This window comes from Pogona vitticeps, chromosome 11 (genome assembly GCF_051106095.1).
Source record: "Pogona vitticeps strain Pit_001003342236 chromosome 11, PviZW2.1, whole genome shotgun sequence".
Taxonomy (NCBI): Eukaryota; Metazoa; Chordata; class Lepidosauria; order Squamata; family Agamidae; genus Pogona; species Pogona vitticeps.
The window spans coordinates 1729831-1748740 of NC_135793.1; the positions used below are offsets into that span (position 1 = coordinate 1729831).

The 18910-nt window shown below is 44.5% G+C and overlaps 2 protein-coding genes across 5 annotated transcripts in view; one reads left to right on the top strand and one right to left on the bottom strand.

The window, feature by feature from the left end:
* Positions 1–1082: 1082 nt before the first annotated feature.
* Positions 1083–11790, bottom strand: UPRT (uracil phosphoribosyltransferase homolog). Of its 4 annotated transcripts, none has more exons than XM_072981265.2 (8): positions 10985–11790; positions 10696–10779; positions 6972–7014; positions 5367–5436; positions 4730–4792; positions 4193–4354; positions 3304–3402; positions 1083–1551 (listed from the first exon to the last, which is right to left on the bottom strand). In XM_072981265.2, exons 1-8 carry the CDS (start codon positions 11755–11757, stop codon positions 1445–1447), a joined length of 1401 nt encoding a protein of 466 aa, XP_072837366.2. In that variant the 5' UTR covers positions 11758–11790; the 3' UTR covers positions 1083–1444. The 4 variants fall into 4 exon arrangements, with proteins under 4 accessions (XP_072837366.2, XP_072837365.2, XP_020640103.3 ...); XM_072981264.2 differs by having other exon boundaries at positions 4178–4354; XM_020784444.3 differs by lacking the exon at positions 10696–10779.
* A 723-nt stretch (positions 11791–12513) lies between these two features.
* Positions 12514–18910, top strand: part of ABCB7 (ATP binding cassette subfamily B member 7) — a 37928-nt gene continuing 31531 nt past the window's right edge. The window contains exons 1-2 of the mRNA XM_072981267.2: positions 12514–12806; positions 17263–17340. Coding sequence (XP_072837368.2) covers positions 12618–12806; positions 17263–17340 — 267 coding nt within the window. The 5' untranslated portion in view covers positions 12514–12617. The remainder of the gene's footprint in view (positions 12807–17262; positions 17341–18910) is intronic.

Here is an 18910-nt window from a genome sequence, read left to right on the forward strand (position 1 = left end):
AGCCCCTTGCCCTCTCTCTGGTCTGCAGGGTCAACCAGGGGTCATACAGAAGAAGGAGGGCTTCCAACTCAGCACCATTACTGTTCAGTAGCTGAAGACCATGTCTTGGGTACAGCAAGAGGGTTACGGAGAGAAATGGCCCTTCCACACACTGTTGAGTAGAAAGAAAGCTGCTCTGAAACAGACATTGCACTGACCCAGAAGGCAGCACGATAGACCCAACCAAGGCTTATGTTTTGTAAATACATGTTCTATAGCTGGGTTCTAGATCTCATTAGAACTATTTTCTTTCAATAATCCTTTTCTAACTTTAAGTTCACAAGTTAATTTATCATTAATAGCTAGATTCCACATCTCATTATAACATTCTTCCAACCATTCTTGTGAGCTACTTTTCAAATTTCCTCTGACTCCTAGAAGCGGTTTAGAGCAGGGATGGGTGGAAGGAGAGCCACGACTAAGGCCTCCAGCTGTTGCTGGACTGCAGCTCAAGATACTCCATTTCCACCATTTATTTATTTATTGGATTTCTGTCCCACCCATCTAGACTCATAGGACTACAAACTGTACTGAATACAGCGCTGGGGTCTTTCTGTTAAGAAATGTGGCTCATTACCACCTTTTTCTAAATGTATTTCCATTCCCATTGAGCCCCAAAGGTGTATTGCTGATGTACAGAATTACCTCCGTCATCTACACACGGCATCTCACTCTCCACCATGTGCATCTTTCCAAAGACAGAACTTTATCAAGATACCCAGCAGGCCAAAGCAAAGTAGGCAGGATGCATTGAAACCACTGCGCCACGAGGCTCCTCCAAGGACTTGTGCATCCAACTCTAGACTAGGGAGGATAGTTTAATGTGTCTCACACACTACACTCCTTTTGCTTACACACCTTTATTACATGTACATTGCTGCTATGTAGGTTGAGAATATGATCAAAGAACAGAGAAGGCATCTACTACCTAATGTTCAAAGTTCCTAAGATATTTGCCATTGCTTCAAGGAGAACATTTGAATGTTCCGGACAGATTCCAGCAACACTCTAGGAACAACATCAGAAGAAGAGCCAGACAATGATGCCGTCACAGTTATTTTATTTTACAGTTGCAAAGAGCCACTTAAACTGGCTACAAGAGAATAAATAAAAAGAACGATGAGTGCAGTAATTTTCAGATACATCATTACAAGTATGTCATCGCCCAATGCGCTTCATTGCTCTCAACTCATTGCCAAAATAAAAACATCGACGTAAGATCCAAGATTTCATCTTTTAAATTAAAAAAAAAATTAGCCTAAGTCAACTATGTTCACCTTTGGCAAAAGAAAAAAAGGAGAAAAAAAAAGATGTTAAATACACCCTTTAATTCCTCCACTTCAATTTATAAAACATAGAAAACGGTAAAGTAATGTACAGTAACAAAACACACTGGTTATGTAATTCAGTCCGTTCCAAAATACTTCTGTCCGAAGTGTGTGGGTGCAACAGGATGAACTTCTGTTGTTAAAATTGTGATGTCTGGAAATTCCTGAATTATTGATTTGGCACCTTTAAAAAAGAAGAAAGCAAATGAATAGCTAAAGCCTGCATTTTAGTCATCTTTCTTTGCTCCTTCACAGCTGAGTGGCTTTCTGGGAAGTATCTTTTTTCTTATTATTATTTTTGTAGTGTATATACACAGTACAGGCTTTGTTTAATTATCTAATTTAACTATGCTCCAAAGAATGATCTCTGTAAGCATAAGGCTTTTTCAGATATTCTTTTTCTTCTTTTTTTATTTCAAAAATTAATGCATTCTCTTTGACTACGCACAGTTAAGTCTTGTGCAGTAATTCTGGCTCCCAACAAGCCCTTTTAATTAATCGTAAATGAGTCTCTGTACCTCCAAAAAAGAGAATACTCAATCCCACACCCCCGGCCATCATAATGTACCATTTTTTTTAAAAAAGAGCACTTTCTGGACCACCTTTAATTAGCCAAGCCTGGCAGGCTAGCCTGTGGTGTCATGCACACCAGGGCAAAAGGAGACACTCAAAATTCTCTTGCAACATGAAAAGATTTCTTGATGGACAAAATGATATGCAGAAGGTCCCCCAAAAACTGGAAGGTTGAAAAGCTTTTAGGTAACTATAGGATTACACTTCAGACTTAGAAGAGACTCTCTGAAATTCACGGAACAAATCACGCTACTCATGGCTCACAGATTTCAAGGCATATGCCCTAAGCCCGACCTAGTTATGCTTAGTGTTTACATCAGGATCTTGTAGAGTATGAATCAAAGAACTTGAAGAGAAAGTTGAAAGGTTCACAGCCTTTATGAACTGTCATGCAAAAAGTTGCTCTAAGATTACCCACTTCCTCTCAAGTATTTGTTTAGTTACTGATCTATATTGAACTATGCTGTCTGTCACCTCTGAGCAAACCACTGACTCAATGGGCAAGCTACAGCCTGACTTAGCCTAACTCCAAACCCAAACCTACATCATATATTGTCCTAAAGGGAGCCAGGTTGCATTTACCAACAATTCAGTTGCCAAGTGCAGAAAAAAAACACAGCTCCCAGCAACCATAAAGGGTCACTATGGAATGAAAAGACATCCCGAAGCCCAAACCATGTACTCACTATGAATCTATGCCATCCAAGCTCAGAATCTGTGATACTGTATCAGATTATCATATTGAAAAACAGAAATATTCCAGTTTTTTCTCCAGTAATGAAATCTTTGAGAACATGGGAACAGTATGTTCTAATTACACAGACTATTTGAAATGGTCAATAAGCTCCGGTGACTTGGCAAATAAACCTACAGAAGTCAAGCTCTTTAATCCAATATAGAATAGATGTTAGGCACAAGAAAACACAACTATCAATTCCCTTGATTAAACAGAAAGCATATTTTCATAGCAGGATGTTTTCAGGTAACCAGGAATCCGCAAGATCATGACTGCACCACTGGGTCACTATGGCACATGAAGGAAAACCTTACCACTGAATGTGTGAAAGGGCCCTCCTATGGATATATTTGCACTTCCACCCCATTGTCATTGAAAGGAGGAATATGTGTGTGCATGTAATTTTTTAGAAGAGCATGCAGGCAAGCAGAGATGCCCTCTCCCCCCCCCCCATCTGGCTGGATCTAAATGATTCGACAGGGTTATATCCCAGCCCACCTGCAGAACCAAAACTAGACCTGAGGTGAACTGGGGGGGGGGGGGAGGCAACAGAGGAAGAGGAAAGGGTTAGGAACAAATAACACATTTTTGTCTGTCCCTCTTAATTTGTCCCATTGTTAGACTTACCGTGGGGTGTAGAGAATAGACTCAGCAGGATGATGACGTTTGGTTGAACTCCGTGTTCTATAAGAACCTTTACAGCCTCAATCACAGTGTTGCCAGTACCTGATGAGGTGAGGGCAAAGAGGAGAAAAGGGACTTATTCTACTGTCTATCTAGGCAAGGTATGTTATGATCAGAATCATGTTAGACAGCAACTATTCTGCCCCTCTGCCTGGATGGTCCACATGGGTGGACTAAGAGTATCTTTAAAAAAAAGTACATTCACTACTGTTGCTTCTCCAGTGGCTGGTATTACTTGTGTGTTACCAGACCTGTAAAAAGCACCTGTCAGAGTACAAAAATCTTGCTTCAGGAGACGTGGAAGTTCTAGGTTTAGTCCTCTGCATTTAAACACTTATACATGGATAGTGAAATGAAACTATTAACTGAGTTTTAGGTATCACTATGGAGTCTTCATCAGCTCACAACACATTTTTAGAAAACTTTATTACAATCTGTCTAGCTAAATAGGATCCAAGTTTCTGTTAAGTGCCCAGCTACCACCTCTTCTGCTAAAACTCAAGTAGACAAAAGCTTTTTCTGCAGCTCCCCTCCAGCAATTACAATGTACTGGTTTTAGGTGGTTAAAAAGGTGGTTGGCAGTTGATTCAAATGACATTTATTTTACATCATTAAGCACATCTCCCCAGAACAGGTGCAATGCAATCTCTGCCAGATGCAGTTCAACTAATGTACATTCTGGCAGAGCTTGAAAAAAAACTGCATTATATGTGGCTCAAGGCAAGCCTAAGCTTTGCTTCAAGCCAGTGATGGATCTGCCTTCCAACAGTGCACTCTGGAGCCAAAGTGCTTAGGGATGGGTTTAAAAAATACATACTCGTAAGCCACTCACTCAGTATTGGGTACATGAGAAGCACTTTCCTCCTGTAGATATCCGGTGGAAACTTTGCATAGTACACTTTGGCTCTCTGCGTCTCTTCATCGCTCTGTATCAGGATCTTCCCTATTCGGATGGACCTGCAGCAGTCACGCAAGCCCTGTTCCATTGCCTCTCCTTTGTTTGGGGAGGGAAACAGGAAAAGAGTTCAAAATCAAGAAAGGGCCAGCTTGTTTCAAGCACATACAACAAAGGATTTGCGCTTCTTTTTACAAGTAGACAGACAAACAATGAACCCCTTTACCATGCAGATTAGCACCAAGGAGGTTGCATCAAAAGGGCACATGGAAGCAATCTTTAGCCAAGACAATGATCCTTATGAGATCCTTTTTCCCTTGCAGCTCCCTACATTATTTTCCATAATGTAAAGACGTAACTTATATTTAACTAAACATTTGTTCTCTGGATCCTTCTACTATTGGAAACAATAACTTATTCATCTGATAATGAAAGAACAATGAAAAGCAGGCACAAGCCGCTTTAACCACCTACCGCTCCTCATGATGCTGACTCCACAGTTTCCTTTTTCAAACTTCACCCCTTCATACTTGTACCCTGCGAGAAAAGCCACAGAGAAGCTGTGAAAAAGTAATAGTCCTTTTCTACCAATTTGTTTTATTCGATATATGTAGATCTGATTTGTCAGAGCTAGCAAAGAAGCTTAGCACCAAATAAAGGCATTGGAAACAAGCAAGTATACAAAAAAAGCTTTATCAGATTAAGAGAAATGAAGTCAAGTTTGAGATTAACAAGACTCCAACAGACACTGGCCACCAGTTGAAACAAATATGTTGTTAAGACTTCCTTCACAGGCCGTAGCAAATGGCACAAAGTGGAGAGGGACGGTCATGGAGAAGCGGCCTGTCCCATGTCCTTGCCATTCCAGTTGTTCTAACAGAAGAGTACCAGCTGATGACTTAAGAAAGCAGGCAGGGCAGGACAAGGTGACCCTTTTAGATAACCTGACTGCAGGCCAATTAACATTTTAAAGCAGAGGTGAGCAAAACACTAGGTGCACCTCCCTGCTTGGCTGTTGGCTGCCAACTTAAGGACACATTTCCAGCAAGCTATGAATCCATTTTAGCACACACCTCTTCACCATCTAGGCCACCCTGATATACCCTATTACCTGTTGGAGTGGTTACTGTGCATTCTGTGTATGGCAGCTGGTTCAATCCCTCTTCAACCACAAGCCTGATCTGTAAGAGAAAAAGAGTTTATATCAGTGGACGGGGGAAGGAGAGAAGATGCCATCCCAGAAAAAAATCCTAGCTTCTATCAAAGGCTAACAGAAATGTGACCACAATCTTTCTTTTCATATCTTCAGTATACACACAGTGTAACTTTTCCCTCCCCTCTGGACTGTTCAAAAATATGCCAAGTGGACTTTATTCTATCATCTGCACACCTATAAATCATTCAGTGTGCCATTAAACTCATGCTACTAAGACAAAACTATACTAAAGCTAACTAAGTTCACCTGTACAGCATACCGTAGGAGAGATGAATGCTGGCAACAATTGGTAAGACGTGAGGGTAAGGGAGGAACCACTCTTGGTAACCAAACCCTTTCTCTGTTCCTGCAAAGGGCTCCTTGTTTAGCCTTCCTTTCTATAGATTCTTTTCCAGCTATACAGTATCAAGTGCAGTATAATCCTGCCTTTTCTTTACCAGCTACGCATATACATATGCTGTGGAGGAGCTGTTTCAGACACATCGAACAGCTTGTACGCTCAGCTTTTTTCCCCTTCAAATAACAACACACTCTGCCAGAATTTCAAGAGACATTTACCCCACAGCATGCAGAGCTGCCATTCAAAGGCAACACTCAAAGAAGCCTGGCTTTTTAATTTTATGCGTCTTGACTCCGGGGTTCAATTTCCACCTCTCTTTCTTTGATGGGAGTGACTGAGCTGCTACAATTTCTTGGCTCCACAAAATCATAAAAAATTGGATTCACAAAACATTCCCACTGGTTTGAATCCAATTACTCCTCCTGACTACAGCAGACTCACAGAATCAATGGCTAAACAGTAAATCAGCACTTATGTAAGTGCCAGGAATTCAGTGGTTCTACGCAGGCTAAGACTAGTGCTCAAATTTCGGGCATTTTGTGTATCAGAATAATTAGAGGAGAAAAAAGAGTGAACACCCATCTCAAGATAGTGAAGCTACTAAGCATCAAGTCAGCAGAAGCTGTCCTGGATACAGCACCTTCTTGGTCAAATTCCATGTTTTCTAGCAGTACAGCCAGCCTCCAAATCTAGCTTTCTGCCTCAGCTATGAACATGTCAGTCTTCTATTTAGCATAAAACCTGAAGGCTCTGATATGGCAGAAACGAAGGACAATATACCAAGCATGGTGGATAAAAATCAATGATTTGTTAAAAATCAAATCCATCTTGAAACTGGGTTTAATTTGGGTGCTTCCATGAAAAATACTCCTTGTCCAAATCTCTATAGCATATTCTATGTGACCAAGAGGCAGACCATAAATCACTCATTTCTTATCAGCTTGAAGTACAGTATAGTGAAATAAGAGTCAAATCCCAACAATATCTGGTAGTGAGGACCATTGATTTCAAAGTTAATATGTACAGGGTTATGTAAGAATACTGATATCAAGACTAATAATAACAGATCTCCAATTAAGATGCAAGTAGTTATTTGCAAAAATAAAACTGAATTCCTGCATAATTAATGAGAGACAAAGCGCAGAAAAGGATTTGCTCACCAAGCGATCAGCAGAAAATACAAAGTCACCTCTACTGGCTGTCCTGGAAAAAAAAAAGAAGAGTGAAATATAACTTTTAGTAAGACGATTCCATTTAGGCTTTAACCACCATTGTTAAGTATCCCAGAACACACGGTCACACCAAAGAGAGAGTACTAGTCAAACAGGCGTGCATTTTATGAGGGAATGGGAAGTCCTGACTTCAGATTAACCTCTTAAAAACGACACCACCACGGCCTTTGAATAAGAGTCATTCAAGCAGAAGGCCACATATTTCCAAAGGAAAATTGCATCAAGGGATCACAGGCAAGACAAGAGAGAGGTGCTGCTGGTCTGTCACAAGGCAGATCATGAGAGAGGGATCCAGCATGTTCTGGATGGGGTTAGGCTGCAGCTTGAGAGTGCTCCTGACATGGAGTCTGGATGCACGAGTCTCAGCAACAGCAGGAAGGCTTTTGCACAATTAAAGCTGGTGTGTGCCAGCTGCGCCCATTCCTTGAACGTTTGATCTGGCTACAGTGACACATGCCTTAGTTACCATACATTTCATCCGGATTACTGCACACACTGCTCTACCTGGTTCAAAACACTGCAGGCAGACTGATGACTGGCCCTGGTTACAAGAAAAGGTCATTCCCTTTTTACAAGTGGCTTCACCGGCTGCCAGTCTTTTCCTGCTCAATCCAAAGCTTTGATTATCGCCTATAAACCTTGATGCAGTTTGAGTCGAGGCTAATTGAAGGATTGTATCAGCCCATATGTGCCTACCTACCTGGTTTTTAAGGTCTTCTGGGGAGGCCCCTCTCTCGGTTCCCTCACCTTCCCAAGCTCACCTGGTAGGGACTTTCTACTCAGTGGCTGCTCCCGGGTGGGCCCCCCTCCCTCTTGGTCTTCCGTCATCAGACAAAGACCTTCCTCTTCAGGCAGGCTTTTAAGCAATATGTGGAGGTCTAGAAACCCCCTATTGCTGTCTCCGTCCCCCGGTGCCTCAGGGAGATGTTTCATTCGAGAACAGAACTGTCCTTTTGAAACACAACTCTCCTTTAAAATAAGCTGTGTACACCAGCATGCCTTGCTTTAAAACAAAAAATGTATCTGTCTTAATTTCTTTTTACCTCTGCCACGTCACTGAATTTGGCTGCAACCTTTGCAAAAACAGGTGTGTGTGTGCATGTTGCCATCTCCTGAGAGATGAGGTGAATAGAGCAAGCCAGTGAGAGTCATAACTCTTGCAAATGTACTTTGATGCAAAGACAAACTTCTTTCATCAAGCACTTTGTATTTTCAGTGCCTGTTTAACATTCTTCACTGACCATACTTATGACACTGATCCACTACATTATTCTGAATTTTAAATTCTGCATATCTAAAGACATACAGTATCTAAAAATACTAATGTTTTCAGTATTAATACAGAAACTGTATTAAGACCATGAGAACAAGATTTTGCAATGGAAATACTGACACCATCCAGGACACAGCAGCACCACTGGGTGTGGATATAATAAATACATGACGTCAAAGAAAGCAAGGAACAGGTTTTCTTGCCCTGCGGCAAACAACTAATCACAGTTCTGTAACTGTAAGGTCTATAAACCATTGAAAGTCACAGAGCACACAGTGCTATTCATCCTTAAATAGGTCACTAAACTGTTGTCATATGACAAATAAAGACATTTGGGATGCTGAGTCTCCCATATGCTATTTCTCCCAAGACACAGATGAGATCAAACACGCCCTCACCATGCTGCTCATTGTCAGAAACATTACATTTCTTCCATTAAAGGAACAGTGTCTATTTCTACTGCATTATTTTACTCAAGTCAGAAAATGCTTCTGTTCTCTTTTTTTGCTCAGTGCAGAGGGTTGCAATTTGTCAGGATGAAAATGAGTCAGGAAAGAAGTTCACTCTGGGCCCCCTTCTTAGAACTCTCTCCAGGGAGATTCACAGATGTGAACCACTTCCTTGTAGTTCAGAAAGTATGTCAAGTTTTATTTCAAAACGCCTATTCATGCACTCTGTTCCTATTTAATAGATGGGCACGCTAAGCAAATATGATGCATTTATCATTCAACCCTGTTTTTGAAGAAAAAATATATATCAGCTAATAAGCAAAATATTTACTTTGAGAAGTACGGTAAACTGTCATTTGGCAAATGGGTTGGTGAATAAAACAACAAGAAAGGCCAGAATATACCCTGGACAGACAGACATCACTGTCTGAGAGTTAACTGTCACAACGACAGTCATTTAGTTTGTGGCACGCTGTATTTGTAAACAGGATGCTTACCCTTTCCATGCTAAGTATAGCTGTAACGATACCGTTGGTTCAGTGCAGGTTATGGAAAATTTTGTTCTCTTTGTACAAACCTACCATTCTCCTGCTCTGAGCACGCTCCATCCAAACCAATTTTGCAAGCTAAGCAGGCTCTCACTTGCTAAGACCTTGGAGAGGACACCACAGGATACCAGGAATGTCCTGGGAGAGCTAGGAAAGAATCCCTTCAGTCAGAATGGACTCCACTGGGCTCAACAGGCCAAGGATCTGACTCTGCATAAGGCAACCTCCCCAGTTGGATCAGGACTTATCAAAAAGTACCAGTGTACTAAACATCTGGTTAGAAGACCCTGAGATTTTAGAATATTCAGATGCGTAAAAAAGCAAACCTGAAAAAAAACGGTCCACTCCTTCTCCTGACCTCATAGTCGTTTCATGTCATCTTAGAGGTGGGCTAAATAGCCATGGTATATTTACACCATAGTGTTTTTCTTCTCCCCGGGAGGGGGTGGGGAGGAAGAAGACCTCACAAAAACTTGCTTCTAATACTGACCAGCTTTAAACAACCAGAGGAAGCGGGATAACCTGTCACCAAGCCATCTTTGCATGACAGAACCAGACTGGAAGTAAGCCAAGAACAGTGAGACAGCGCACACACACACACACAGATGGGAGAGCCAGCTCCCCTTCAACCGAAGTGAGTGAAAACCATCACCCCAGCTCTAGCAGGCCATTCTGCCCTCCCTCCTCAAGAGCCAAGACGAAATGCCCGAATACTTCGGAAGAGCACCCCCCACCCACCCAGGCCCTTTTCTGTGCCGAAAGGCATCACCTGGCAAGACAGAGATTTTGTTCCCTGGAATGCCTGAGCTCCAGGAAATTAGGAAAGCCACCTCAGCATCACTTAATAGCTCACATGTACGCACTGCACATGCAGTGCACATTACACAATGAAGCCCTCTTTTTCCAGCTCAAAGAGCTGAATTCCAGTTCCGGGAACCCTGCAGGAATGGAAATTTAAATAGGTCATAAGCAGGATGAGCTGTACAACATCCCAAAAGCCCATCTTGCAGTTTCACTGTGTCTTTTTTTTTCTTGTTTGATTTTCGTTTGCATTTTTAAGTTCTGTCTGAGAAGGCAGCCTATGGACCTCTCTGGACCTGCTGAAATGCCCCCCCCCCCGCACATGAAGCCTCTCAGTTATCCTGACCATAAATCAGGAGCAGGGCCGTCCCTGGCAGACGATCATGCCAACTTTCCTTCCTTCTGCCTTCACGCTTAGCCTTGGGATGGAGCCAGGGGTCCCCAGACCCGTTCCACAGACCCAAATAAAATAAAGTAAATAAATATGAGGATCAAAAGGAGGGTCTGGGTTCAAATCCCCACCCAGATACAAACCTCCCCCAGGGGGCCTTGGGCCTCTCCTTCGTCCTCACCTGCCCTACCTCACAAGGCTGTTGTGGGGCGGGAGGGCGTGGAGGAAAGTCCCGATCCTGAACCCAAGAGGGATCCCGGTGGGCCCGATCCTGCTGCAATTGGAGACAAAAGGGCCACGTGGGTGGGGGTGGGGGAGAATCCCTGAGGGCCAAGACAAAGGGAGCCGCCGCCGCCCCTCTCTTCCCAGGGCGCCTGAGGCTCCGCAGCCTCCCCGGAGAGGGGGGGCGATCGGCCCATGCTCAGAGGCTACATTCTGGGCGAGGAGGGACAAGCCCCCAGGCGGGGCCCCCGACTTACTTGTCCCGGATGATGGTCTGCAGCTCCCGGATCTGGTCGTTCATGGGCAGGAGCTTGAGCTGCGGCGTCGGCGCTTCGAGGGAGCCGGCGGGGGAGCCCTGGGCAGGCCGGGCCGCCGCCGCCCCCTCGAGGGCCCCGTTGCTGCACCGCGTCCCCGAGGAGGAGGAAGAGCAGCCCCCGCCGCCGTGGCCGTCCCCGCAGTAGCAGCCACAGGCGCCTCCGACGACGCTGCTGCTGTCCGGGCTGGGGCTGTCGTCGCCCTCGGGGCCCGCGTCGGCGAAGCGCAACAGCCGGGAAGCAGCAGCAGCAGCAGGAGGAGGAGGCGGAGGAGAAGCAGCGCCGCCGCCGCCTCCGCCGCCCGCCGTCTCCCGGTCCCCCTCGCCGATCCCCCCCGGCGGAGGCTGACGGGAGGCGCCGTTCGCCGAGGAAGAGGAGGCGCCTCCTCCGCCGCCGGAGCCGCCTCCTCCGCCGCCGCTGCCCACCCGCTGGTCGTGGCAAGGCATCCTCCGCCGCCGCCTCTCCATCCGCCGCCGCCGCCGCCTCTGAGGGCAGGCAGGCAGGCCGGCCAGGCGCCCTCCGGGCCACGCGCTCGCCCGGCGCTCCGGTTCTCCCCTCAGCCCACGCCGCCCGCCCATTGGGCGCCGCGCCTGCCACTCCACGCCCACGGACGGCGCCCAGAGGCTCGGCCAAGGGTCCGCCCCGCCCTTCCGACGCCTTGGCGCTCCGCCTCCCTCCTGGCTGCCCGCGCGCACGCGCCCTTCGGCTTTCCCCATCCCTCCTCCCCCCTCCTCCGCGTTGGCGCCTTTTTTTACCTCACGGCGTTAAACGCTGTTCGTGTCTGAGACTCCCTTTCCCTCTCCTGGCACGCGGTCAGGGCTTCTCCCGTTCTCTCTCCTCCTCATCACGAAGCCGCCGCTCCCCCCCTCCCTTCCAGGCGTGCGATGAATTACATTTTCCTCTTTGTTTTAATGACAGGGCCCGAGGAGGGGGGGGAGGGGCCTTCCGCCCAAGCTCACCCTCGAACACCTCCCGGGAGGCGGGAAGGCGCCGGGGTGGCCCTCGCCCGAACGGCTTTCTCCCAGCCCGGGGAATGCTGGGAAATGTAGTTCAGCGCAGGAGGGAGAAGGGCGCGCTTGGCCCTCGCTGGACTACGCTTCCCAGGATCCTTTGGGGCGGTGGGAGGGAGGGAATGGAATAAATAAATAGGTAGGCAGGCAGGTAGGTGGAGGGGTGATGGATAGACAGATAGTGTTTCTGGATCCATTTCACATGTACGCGACAAAACCTAAGTTCCTTTCTATATTATTTATTGATAATTATGCTAATAACAGGAGCAGCACATCTACTACCTCAATATTTAACTGATACTTAGGTTTTTTGGGTTAAAACCTGTATCTGCTATATAATGCCAGTCAATGTTTTCACAATTTTGATTGACTGTGCCTGGTGTTTAATGATGATGATGATGCAGAGGGTGCTGTGGACTGAGCAAAGGAGCAGCCCGGCCGCGTGGGGTCCTCTCGCTCCTCCCCTCTCGCTTCCCGCCGGCCTCGACTGGCCCCTCTGGCCTCCCCGTCTCGCTCGCCAGTCCTCCCGTCTCCCGGCGTGCCCCGCGCCCTCCTTCCTCCCCAACATGGCGCTGCTGAGAGTCCTGTCGGCGATGCCGTTGGGCTCCTCCGCTGAGGCGGCGGCGGGCGCGGGCGGCGGTTCCCCTCCGGGGCCCCGGCTCCTCCTGGCTTCGTGCCTCTGGATGCGACCGCCGGCCGGAGCGGCCCGGGCGCACGCTTGGAAGAGGGGCCGGACGCCTCCCGAAGCCTCCCAGGTAAGCCGGCCGGCCTGAGGCGGGAGGGCGAAGGCGGAAAGGAGGGTGGCGGCCTCTCTTCGCCCGGGCCAGAGAGGGGGGAGGAGGAGGGACCGAAGCCCTGAGGGGAGCAACGGCCGGGGTGGGGGTGGGGAGGACGAGCCTTGGCCTCTGAGGAGGGGGGTCGGCGGCGGGTCCCTGAGGGAGGCCCTTAGTCATCGATATAAGAGTGTGTGTGTGTGTGTGTGTGTGTGTGTGTGTGTGTGTGTGAAGAGTACCGTTAATTGATAGACAAAACTTTGAATGTTTTAAAAATGTTTTAATTTAATGTATTTTTATGTTTACAGGTTGCTGATTTTTTTTTGCTTATTTGTATTTTATTATTTCTATTCCTTATGATATTAAATTAAATATCAACTAAAAACATGGTTGTATGTTCAGGCCTTCCCTCCTGTCAATATTTAATTCTTTCTTTATTTTTTCTCTCATTTATTATTTGTTTTATTATTGTATGTATTATGGACTGTTTGTAAAATTCTTACGTTTTCGTATACACCTTATTGGAAGCCGCCCAGAGTGGTCGACCAGACCAGAAGGGCGGGATATCAATCAATCAATCAATCAATGATACCTGGTGGTATTTATAGGCTGTAAACCACCTGGAGTGGCCTCGACCAAATGGGTGGTATAAAAATTACATACATACATTTATCTCTTTCTCCACACACACATGGTATACATACACACACAGACATATATGCATACATATACAGGGAGAGAGGGGGAGTACTGCATATATGTTTCACCATCTGTCTGGATCCCTGAGGGATGGTGTTGATTAAACACTGATATATGTCTGGAGGGAGAGGGGGGTAAATGATATATATTTATAAGAGTAGCTAATGAACAGAAGTACTGTATTTCTCTTTTGAATATATATTATAAAACTGGTTGAAGCTGCTTTTTGCCTGATGCCAGTTTTGTTGGTTGTATTTTTTTTTTCATTTTTAACCATGGTTATTATATTGTATTATTATGGTCATTGTGGTACAGTGGTATACCCAGAGTGGCCATTGGCTAGATGGGCGGCGTAGAAATTGAATCAATCAACCAATAAAAATAATTATTGCAGTTATTTGTGCTATTTTTTAGCTTTGAAGATTGTTTATTATTTGATGTTGTGAGCCATTGTGAAGCCTCTCTTGGATAAAAATGGAGATATTCATAAATTGTAGTAAAATAAAATCTTAGGAGAAGTTGCAGGGAATAGGTGGAAGTATCACCTGCTCCCAGAAGAATCTCCTTGGAGAAAAATCCACTTTTTAAAATGGGAGAAATGGGCAGGTGGGAATATCACGTGTTGGCTTGGGCAGAAAGACAGCCAAGGAGAGTTTTTACCTGAACAGATATTGGTGACGGACATGTTAAAGAACTCTAGTTTGCTAGTTTACACGCTCCTTGATTTCTCTTGCTTGCAACACGATAGTTAAGGAAACCACCTGATCTGTGACTGATTCACTGAATTGTCTGAACCTTGAACCTGTTGCTACTCTGATTTGTTTCTCTCCAAGGGAGCTAGGATAAAATCCATTAGCAAACCTAAAACTGGCCTTAGATATAATCTTTCTGGTTTACTGTATTAGGAGAGAAACAAATAATGTAATAGTTGCACCTTGGTTTAATACAATGGCATAAACAATAAAGCACAGATCCAACAGTGGTGAAGCAGAAGAGTTGAGGATTCCTACAGATGCTTCTGTTGTACAAATGTAGCCTATACAGTATATTTTAAGTTTATCTGGGGTGCTGTGTCAGTGTCAGAACTGACTCTTATCTACTGATGCTGAAGAAGGTGAGAATCTTGTCAGGAAGGAGGACACTGGGAGTCTTCATAAAGTGCTGTGGTTGTGATGATATGTGTATTTTGTAGTTGTCTGAGAGGCTGTGATAGGCTGGTGCCAAGGCTGTGTATTAATTGATAGCCGAAGTCGCCCCCTTCTGCAGTTACAGCCAGTAACGTTTCATAGCTTAAGAGAGTATGCTTCAGAAAGCACACGCTGTCCTGGAAGATCTGTACCTTGAGGCTGATCATAGAATTTTGGGGAGAAATTGATTTTCCTTAAGAACAAAGAAGAGCTATGCTGTATGGGCTGAAAACTTGCCTAGTATGGCTTTTCTGTTTTCTGCAGTGGCCAATCAGATCCATATGGGAAACCGGAAAGGAGCACCTTCCTTTGGATAGGATTCCTCAACAACTAGTGTTCAGAGAATAACTGAACAAAGGAGGAGGATATCCTAACTACTATCACTCAATTCCCATTTTAAAGCCATATAATTAAAACTATTGCTACGTCTTATGGTAGCATCAGGATGGATTAAAATCAATTTTTAAAAAATCAAAAACATTGGATTTTTAAAATTTAAATTGGATTTTAAACATTTTTTAAATCAAACTTATTTTAATAAAATGCTTTTGGCGGTAACATCTATCTAAAGATAGTTTTCCATTTAAGATACATTATAGTTCAAAGGTTATTCAGCATGAAATAGAACTTGGTTATGTAGCATCATGCTGTATATTCATGCAGTATTTAAATTTTTTGTAAACTAACTCAGTTAATTAATATAATATGTTTACCTGTTGCTTAGTCTATGTGAGCGAATGAATAGGTCAGTTCTTTTAAAAAATTATAGGCCAACAAATACTTGCAATCACCATTCTTACTTCATATACAAACACATCCCACACATTATTAATGTTGGCAGCAATAGGAGTATTCCAACACTGCAAATAGCTTCTTTGCCTGGTGCCTGGTGGGAACAGTTGCTTGCCACAGGTTATGCCTGTGTGCAGGGCTGGAATAGCTAATAGCACCTCCAGGTGACCCTAAAGCTGCTATATTCTTGAAGTGTCTTCTTGGAAGCAAATGCTTGTGCTGGTTGGTTAGGGTGCAGCGTCCCCTTTGGTTCATTCAGTTCTGTAGAGCTGCTTGACATTTTTCTTCTCGTATCGGTCTGTTTTCTTGCCATTTGCTTAATAACTCTGTCCTCCTGTCACCCCCACCTGGCTCCAAGTGCAGCTATTTATTTAGAAGAGATTGATAGATAACATGCCGAGGGGTTGTGTCAGACTTCGTATGTATGGCTGAGCCGCTGTTTCAGCTCTTCTCAAGAACACTTAACGGCGGCTAATTTTACTTGTGTTTAATTATATTAATGGCATTTAATGCACCCCTTTGCTTCTGAAAAGAAGGTTAATCATTTATATTTATAGCAGACTTAGAAGACATTGGACCAGAGTAATAGAAAGATATACATAACTTTATAAGTGTTTTGAGGGCATTTGGGTGGCAACCTGTCTTACTCCTTTTTAGCCAAAAGTTCTTGCCTTGGTAGTACAGTCTGTTCTAGACCTGATGCTAAATAGAATCCGAGTTAACACAGTGATATGGGTTGAGGAGTTTTCTTCCTAATAATGTACTTTTGTATGGGGCCAGGGTTTTCAAAATATTCCATTGCAGTGCAGGATTAAAAGACAGAAGCTTTCTTATCTCGGAGAATTAGAAGCTGATAAGCTGAAGTCCAGTGAGGCTCAAAGAAGTTAGACGACATTTGGCCGATAACAACACTGACCTGAATCCAGTTGCTAGTCCTGCTTAGAAACGTAGTTCTGTTTATTTCAGTCAGTAGAATTTGCATAAGCCCTGATTTACTACCCAGCACTTGATTGAATGGGTCTACTCTAACTGGGGCTAGCAATTGGATTTAGACCACTAGATATAGCACTGTGGCATATCTATAACCACCAGTTTTGCTCATAGATAGGAGGCGTAATCAAATTGCTCATCTCAGCATTAAGAGCACGTTATTATTTCACTTCTGAGTTGGAAATGGTCTAAAGTTTATCTTCTATGGTCTCCGTAGGTCGCTTTTCCCAGGGTTGACTTGAGGTGCTTTTTTGACCCAAGGAAAGAATCTTAAACTAGGTGTGCTGTAGTGGCTTGCCTTAAGGACCTTATTTCTGACTTCCCTCTGATCCAGTTATCATGGTCAAAAGCTGAAAGTGAGCACTGAATCCGAAGGAACCTGGGACTATATAAAGATCTTAGCAGATACAAAAGGAACATTAAAATGTGCAGCTCAAAGAAGAAATAAGTTTTATCTCAGGCTACTAGGCATGACACTGTTAAGAACAACATTCAGTAAGAACGGGCTTGAGGCTTTTAGTAAGCGAAGGAACAGAATTCTGCTAGGAGTTCAGGGAGCAAAGAGCAAGCTTCTTTGCTATTTAATATTTTAAAATGTTCCCAGTGCTTTATTTTAGCTCACCACTAGTCCACATACTTTTCTTTTGTTGCTTTTCTGAAGTAGATGGTTTTCGAGTGTGCCAATCATCCATGTATGAAACAGGTGAAGTGTTCTCTGATCATGGACTTCGTGCTTATAATTACTCCATCATTGCTTTTCTTCTTTTCAGATTCCCCCAGTATTAAACCGGCCCTCATGGCAGAGTTCAGGGAGATGCTCGTCCCGGCAGCTACTGGATGTTGCAAAGGTAGAGTTGAGCAGTTTTTTTTCTCCCCTTATAATTCTGCCAGTGGGGAAAAACACAGCTTTCCATCTGATTCCTCGCTTGCAACTTGTGCCATATCTCTGGGTAACTTAAGTAAGCTTTGTCTGCTGGAAGAGAATCCACTTCAGTTTTTGTACCAAATCAATTTATAGAGCAAGTATTTTTTTGTCTTAAAATAGCAGCTGCAATTGGAATGAAGGAACGAAATGCTGCTTGAGATGTAGTTGAAACACATTCTCCAGAAGAGTAGGGGTGGCAGCTGAGGGTCCAGATGCTCTCCTGCTTGTTCTGAGGAGCAGGAGGACACAAGAGTGGTGTTACGCAGGTGAAGACTCAGGGAGATTATACTCAGTGCTCAGCCTCTGCAGAACTGAGTGGAAGCAGCATGCTTGAGCAACATGCAGTCGCTGTTGGCAAACTTTGGTGTTTTTACCTCTTTTTTGTCTTAATTATTTATTTTTATGCTGTGATTTGGTAATTATAACTTTAAGAAGCAAGGAAATATGGTGGGCATGCGCCCCCTCAGACACAAACCTAGTCAGAAATCAGATTTACTGTGAGAAGATGAGGGAGAAGGAAGATGTAGACTTTGTTGCTGCAGGCTGGTGCTCTTAAGAACAAGCATATACTCTGGCTCCCCTCCTCGCACTGCCCAATGCACTCCTGGTTCTTCTGGCAGCCTAATTTAGGCATGTAATACAACTTTCCTCTGGACATTTGACCCTGGTTATTGTCATTGGCCAAGATCCAAAACTTGGTTGCCCAGACCTGTTGACTAAAACTCAACTGGCAGGATGGAGAACTGTCCAGGCTACCCTTGGATGGGTGAATGGGTGAGTAGGTGTCACAGTTGGTCTACTAATCTTAGTAGCTGCAAAGTGCCCAGTGCCAGAGAGGTCACCTCAGCCTCTGGGGATAAAACTAGGCCCAAGAGCCTGCTTGAGCTCTGACTCAGCTTCTCAAGGGAAGCACAGTCATCTAGAACAATGGTTCCCAAAGTTGAATTCCCAGATGTTCTTCTGGGAGTTTTAGTCTAAGAACATCTAGGGACCCAAGATTAAGAACTGCCGATTGAGAACAACATGAATATTAGCTCTTCTGACAGATAACTACACAGCAAGGCTAGACTGAGTTTCAGTTTATTGACTCTCATCCAGATCTTTACTAATCGGATCTTTAAATCAACGTGTGTGCTGCCTGACTTTGAACAGCTGTGCAGAGTCTTAACCCTTGGATTTCCTCACTTAGATGTTTCATGTAGAGATTGAAAAAAACTGGGTGTGGGGAGAATGGTAGATTTCTGCAGGGCCCCATAGTATTCATACTGTGTAGCTGGCTAGAAATCCAACAGTGCATATTCTAAGATTAATTCTCCAAGTAGAAACATATCTGCTGAAACACACCATGCATATAATCACCATCCTCTCCAGAAAGATGTGGTCAAAGCCTTGCTTAGGGGTTTAAAGCATTAAAAGGACATTCATCTTGTCTCTCTTCTGACATGGTTCATCCAACAGGTGTTTGTGCAAAAGCAGATCTGAGCCAGACTGAA

Coding starts and splice junctions, on each gene's coding strand:
- UPRT (XM_072981264.2), bottom strand. CDS start 11,757: ATGGGGAAAGCCGAAGGGCGCGTGCGCGCGGGCAGCCAGGAGGGAGGC. Junction 7,015..10,695: donor CCCCACAACAGCCTTGTGAG/GTAGGGCAGGTG, acceptor TTTTTTTTCCAG/GACAGCCAGTAGAGGTGACT. Junction 3,403..4,177: donor ACTGAGTGAGTGGCTTACGA/GTATGTATTTTT, acceptor TCACCTCATCAG/GTACTGGCAACACTGTGATT.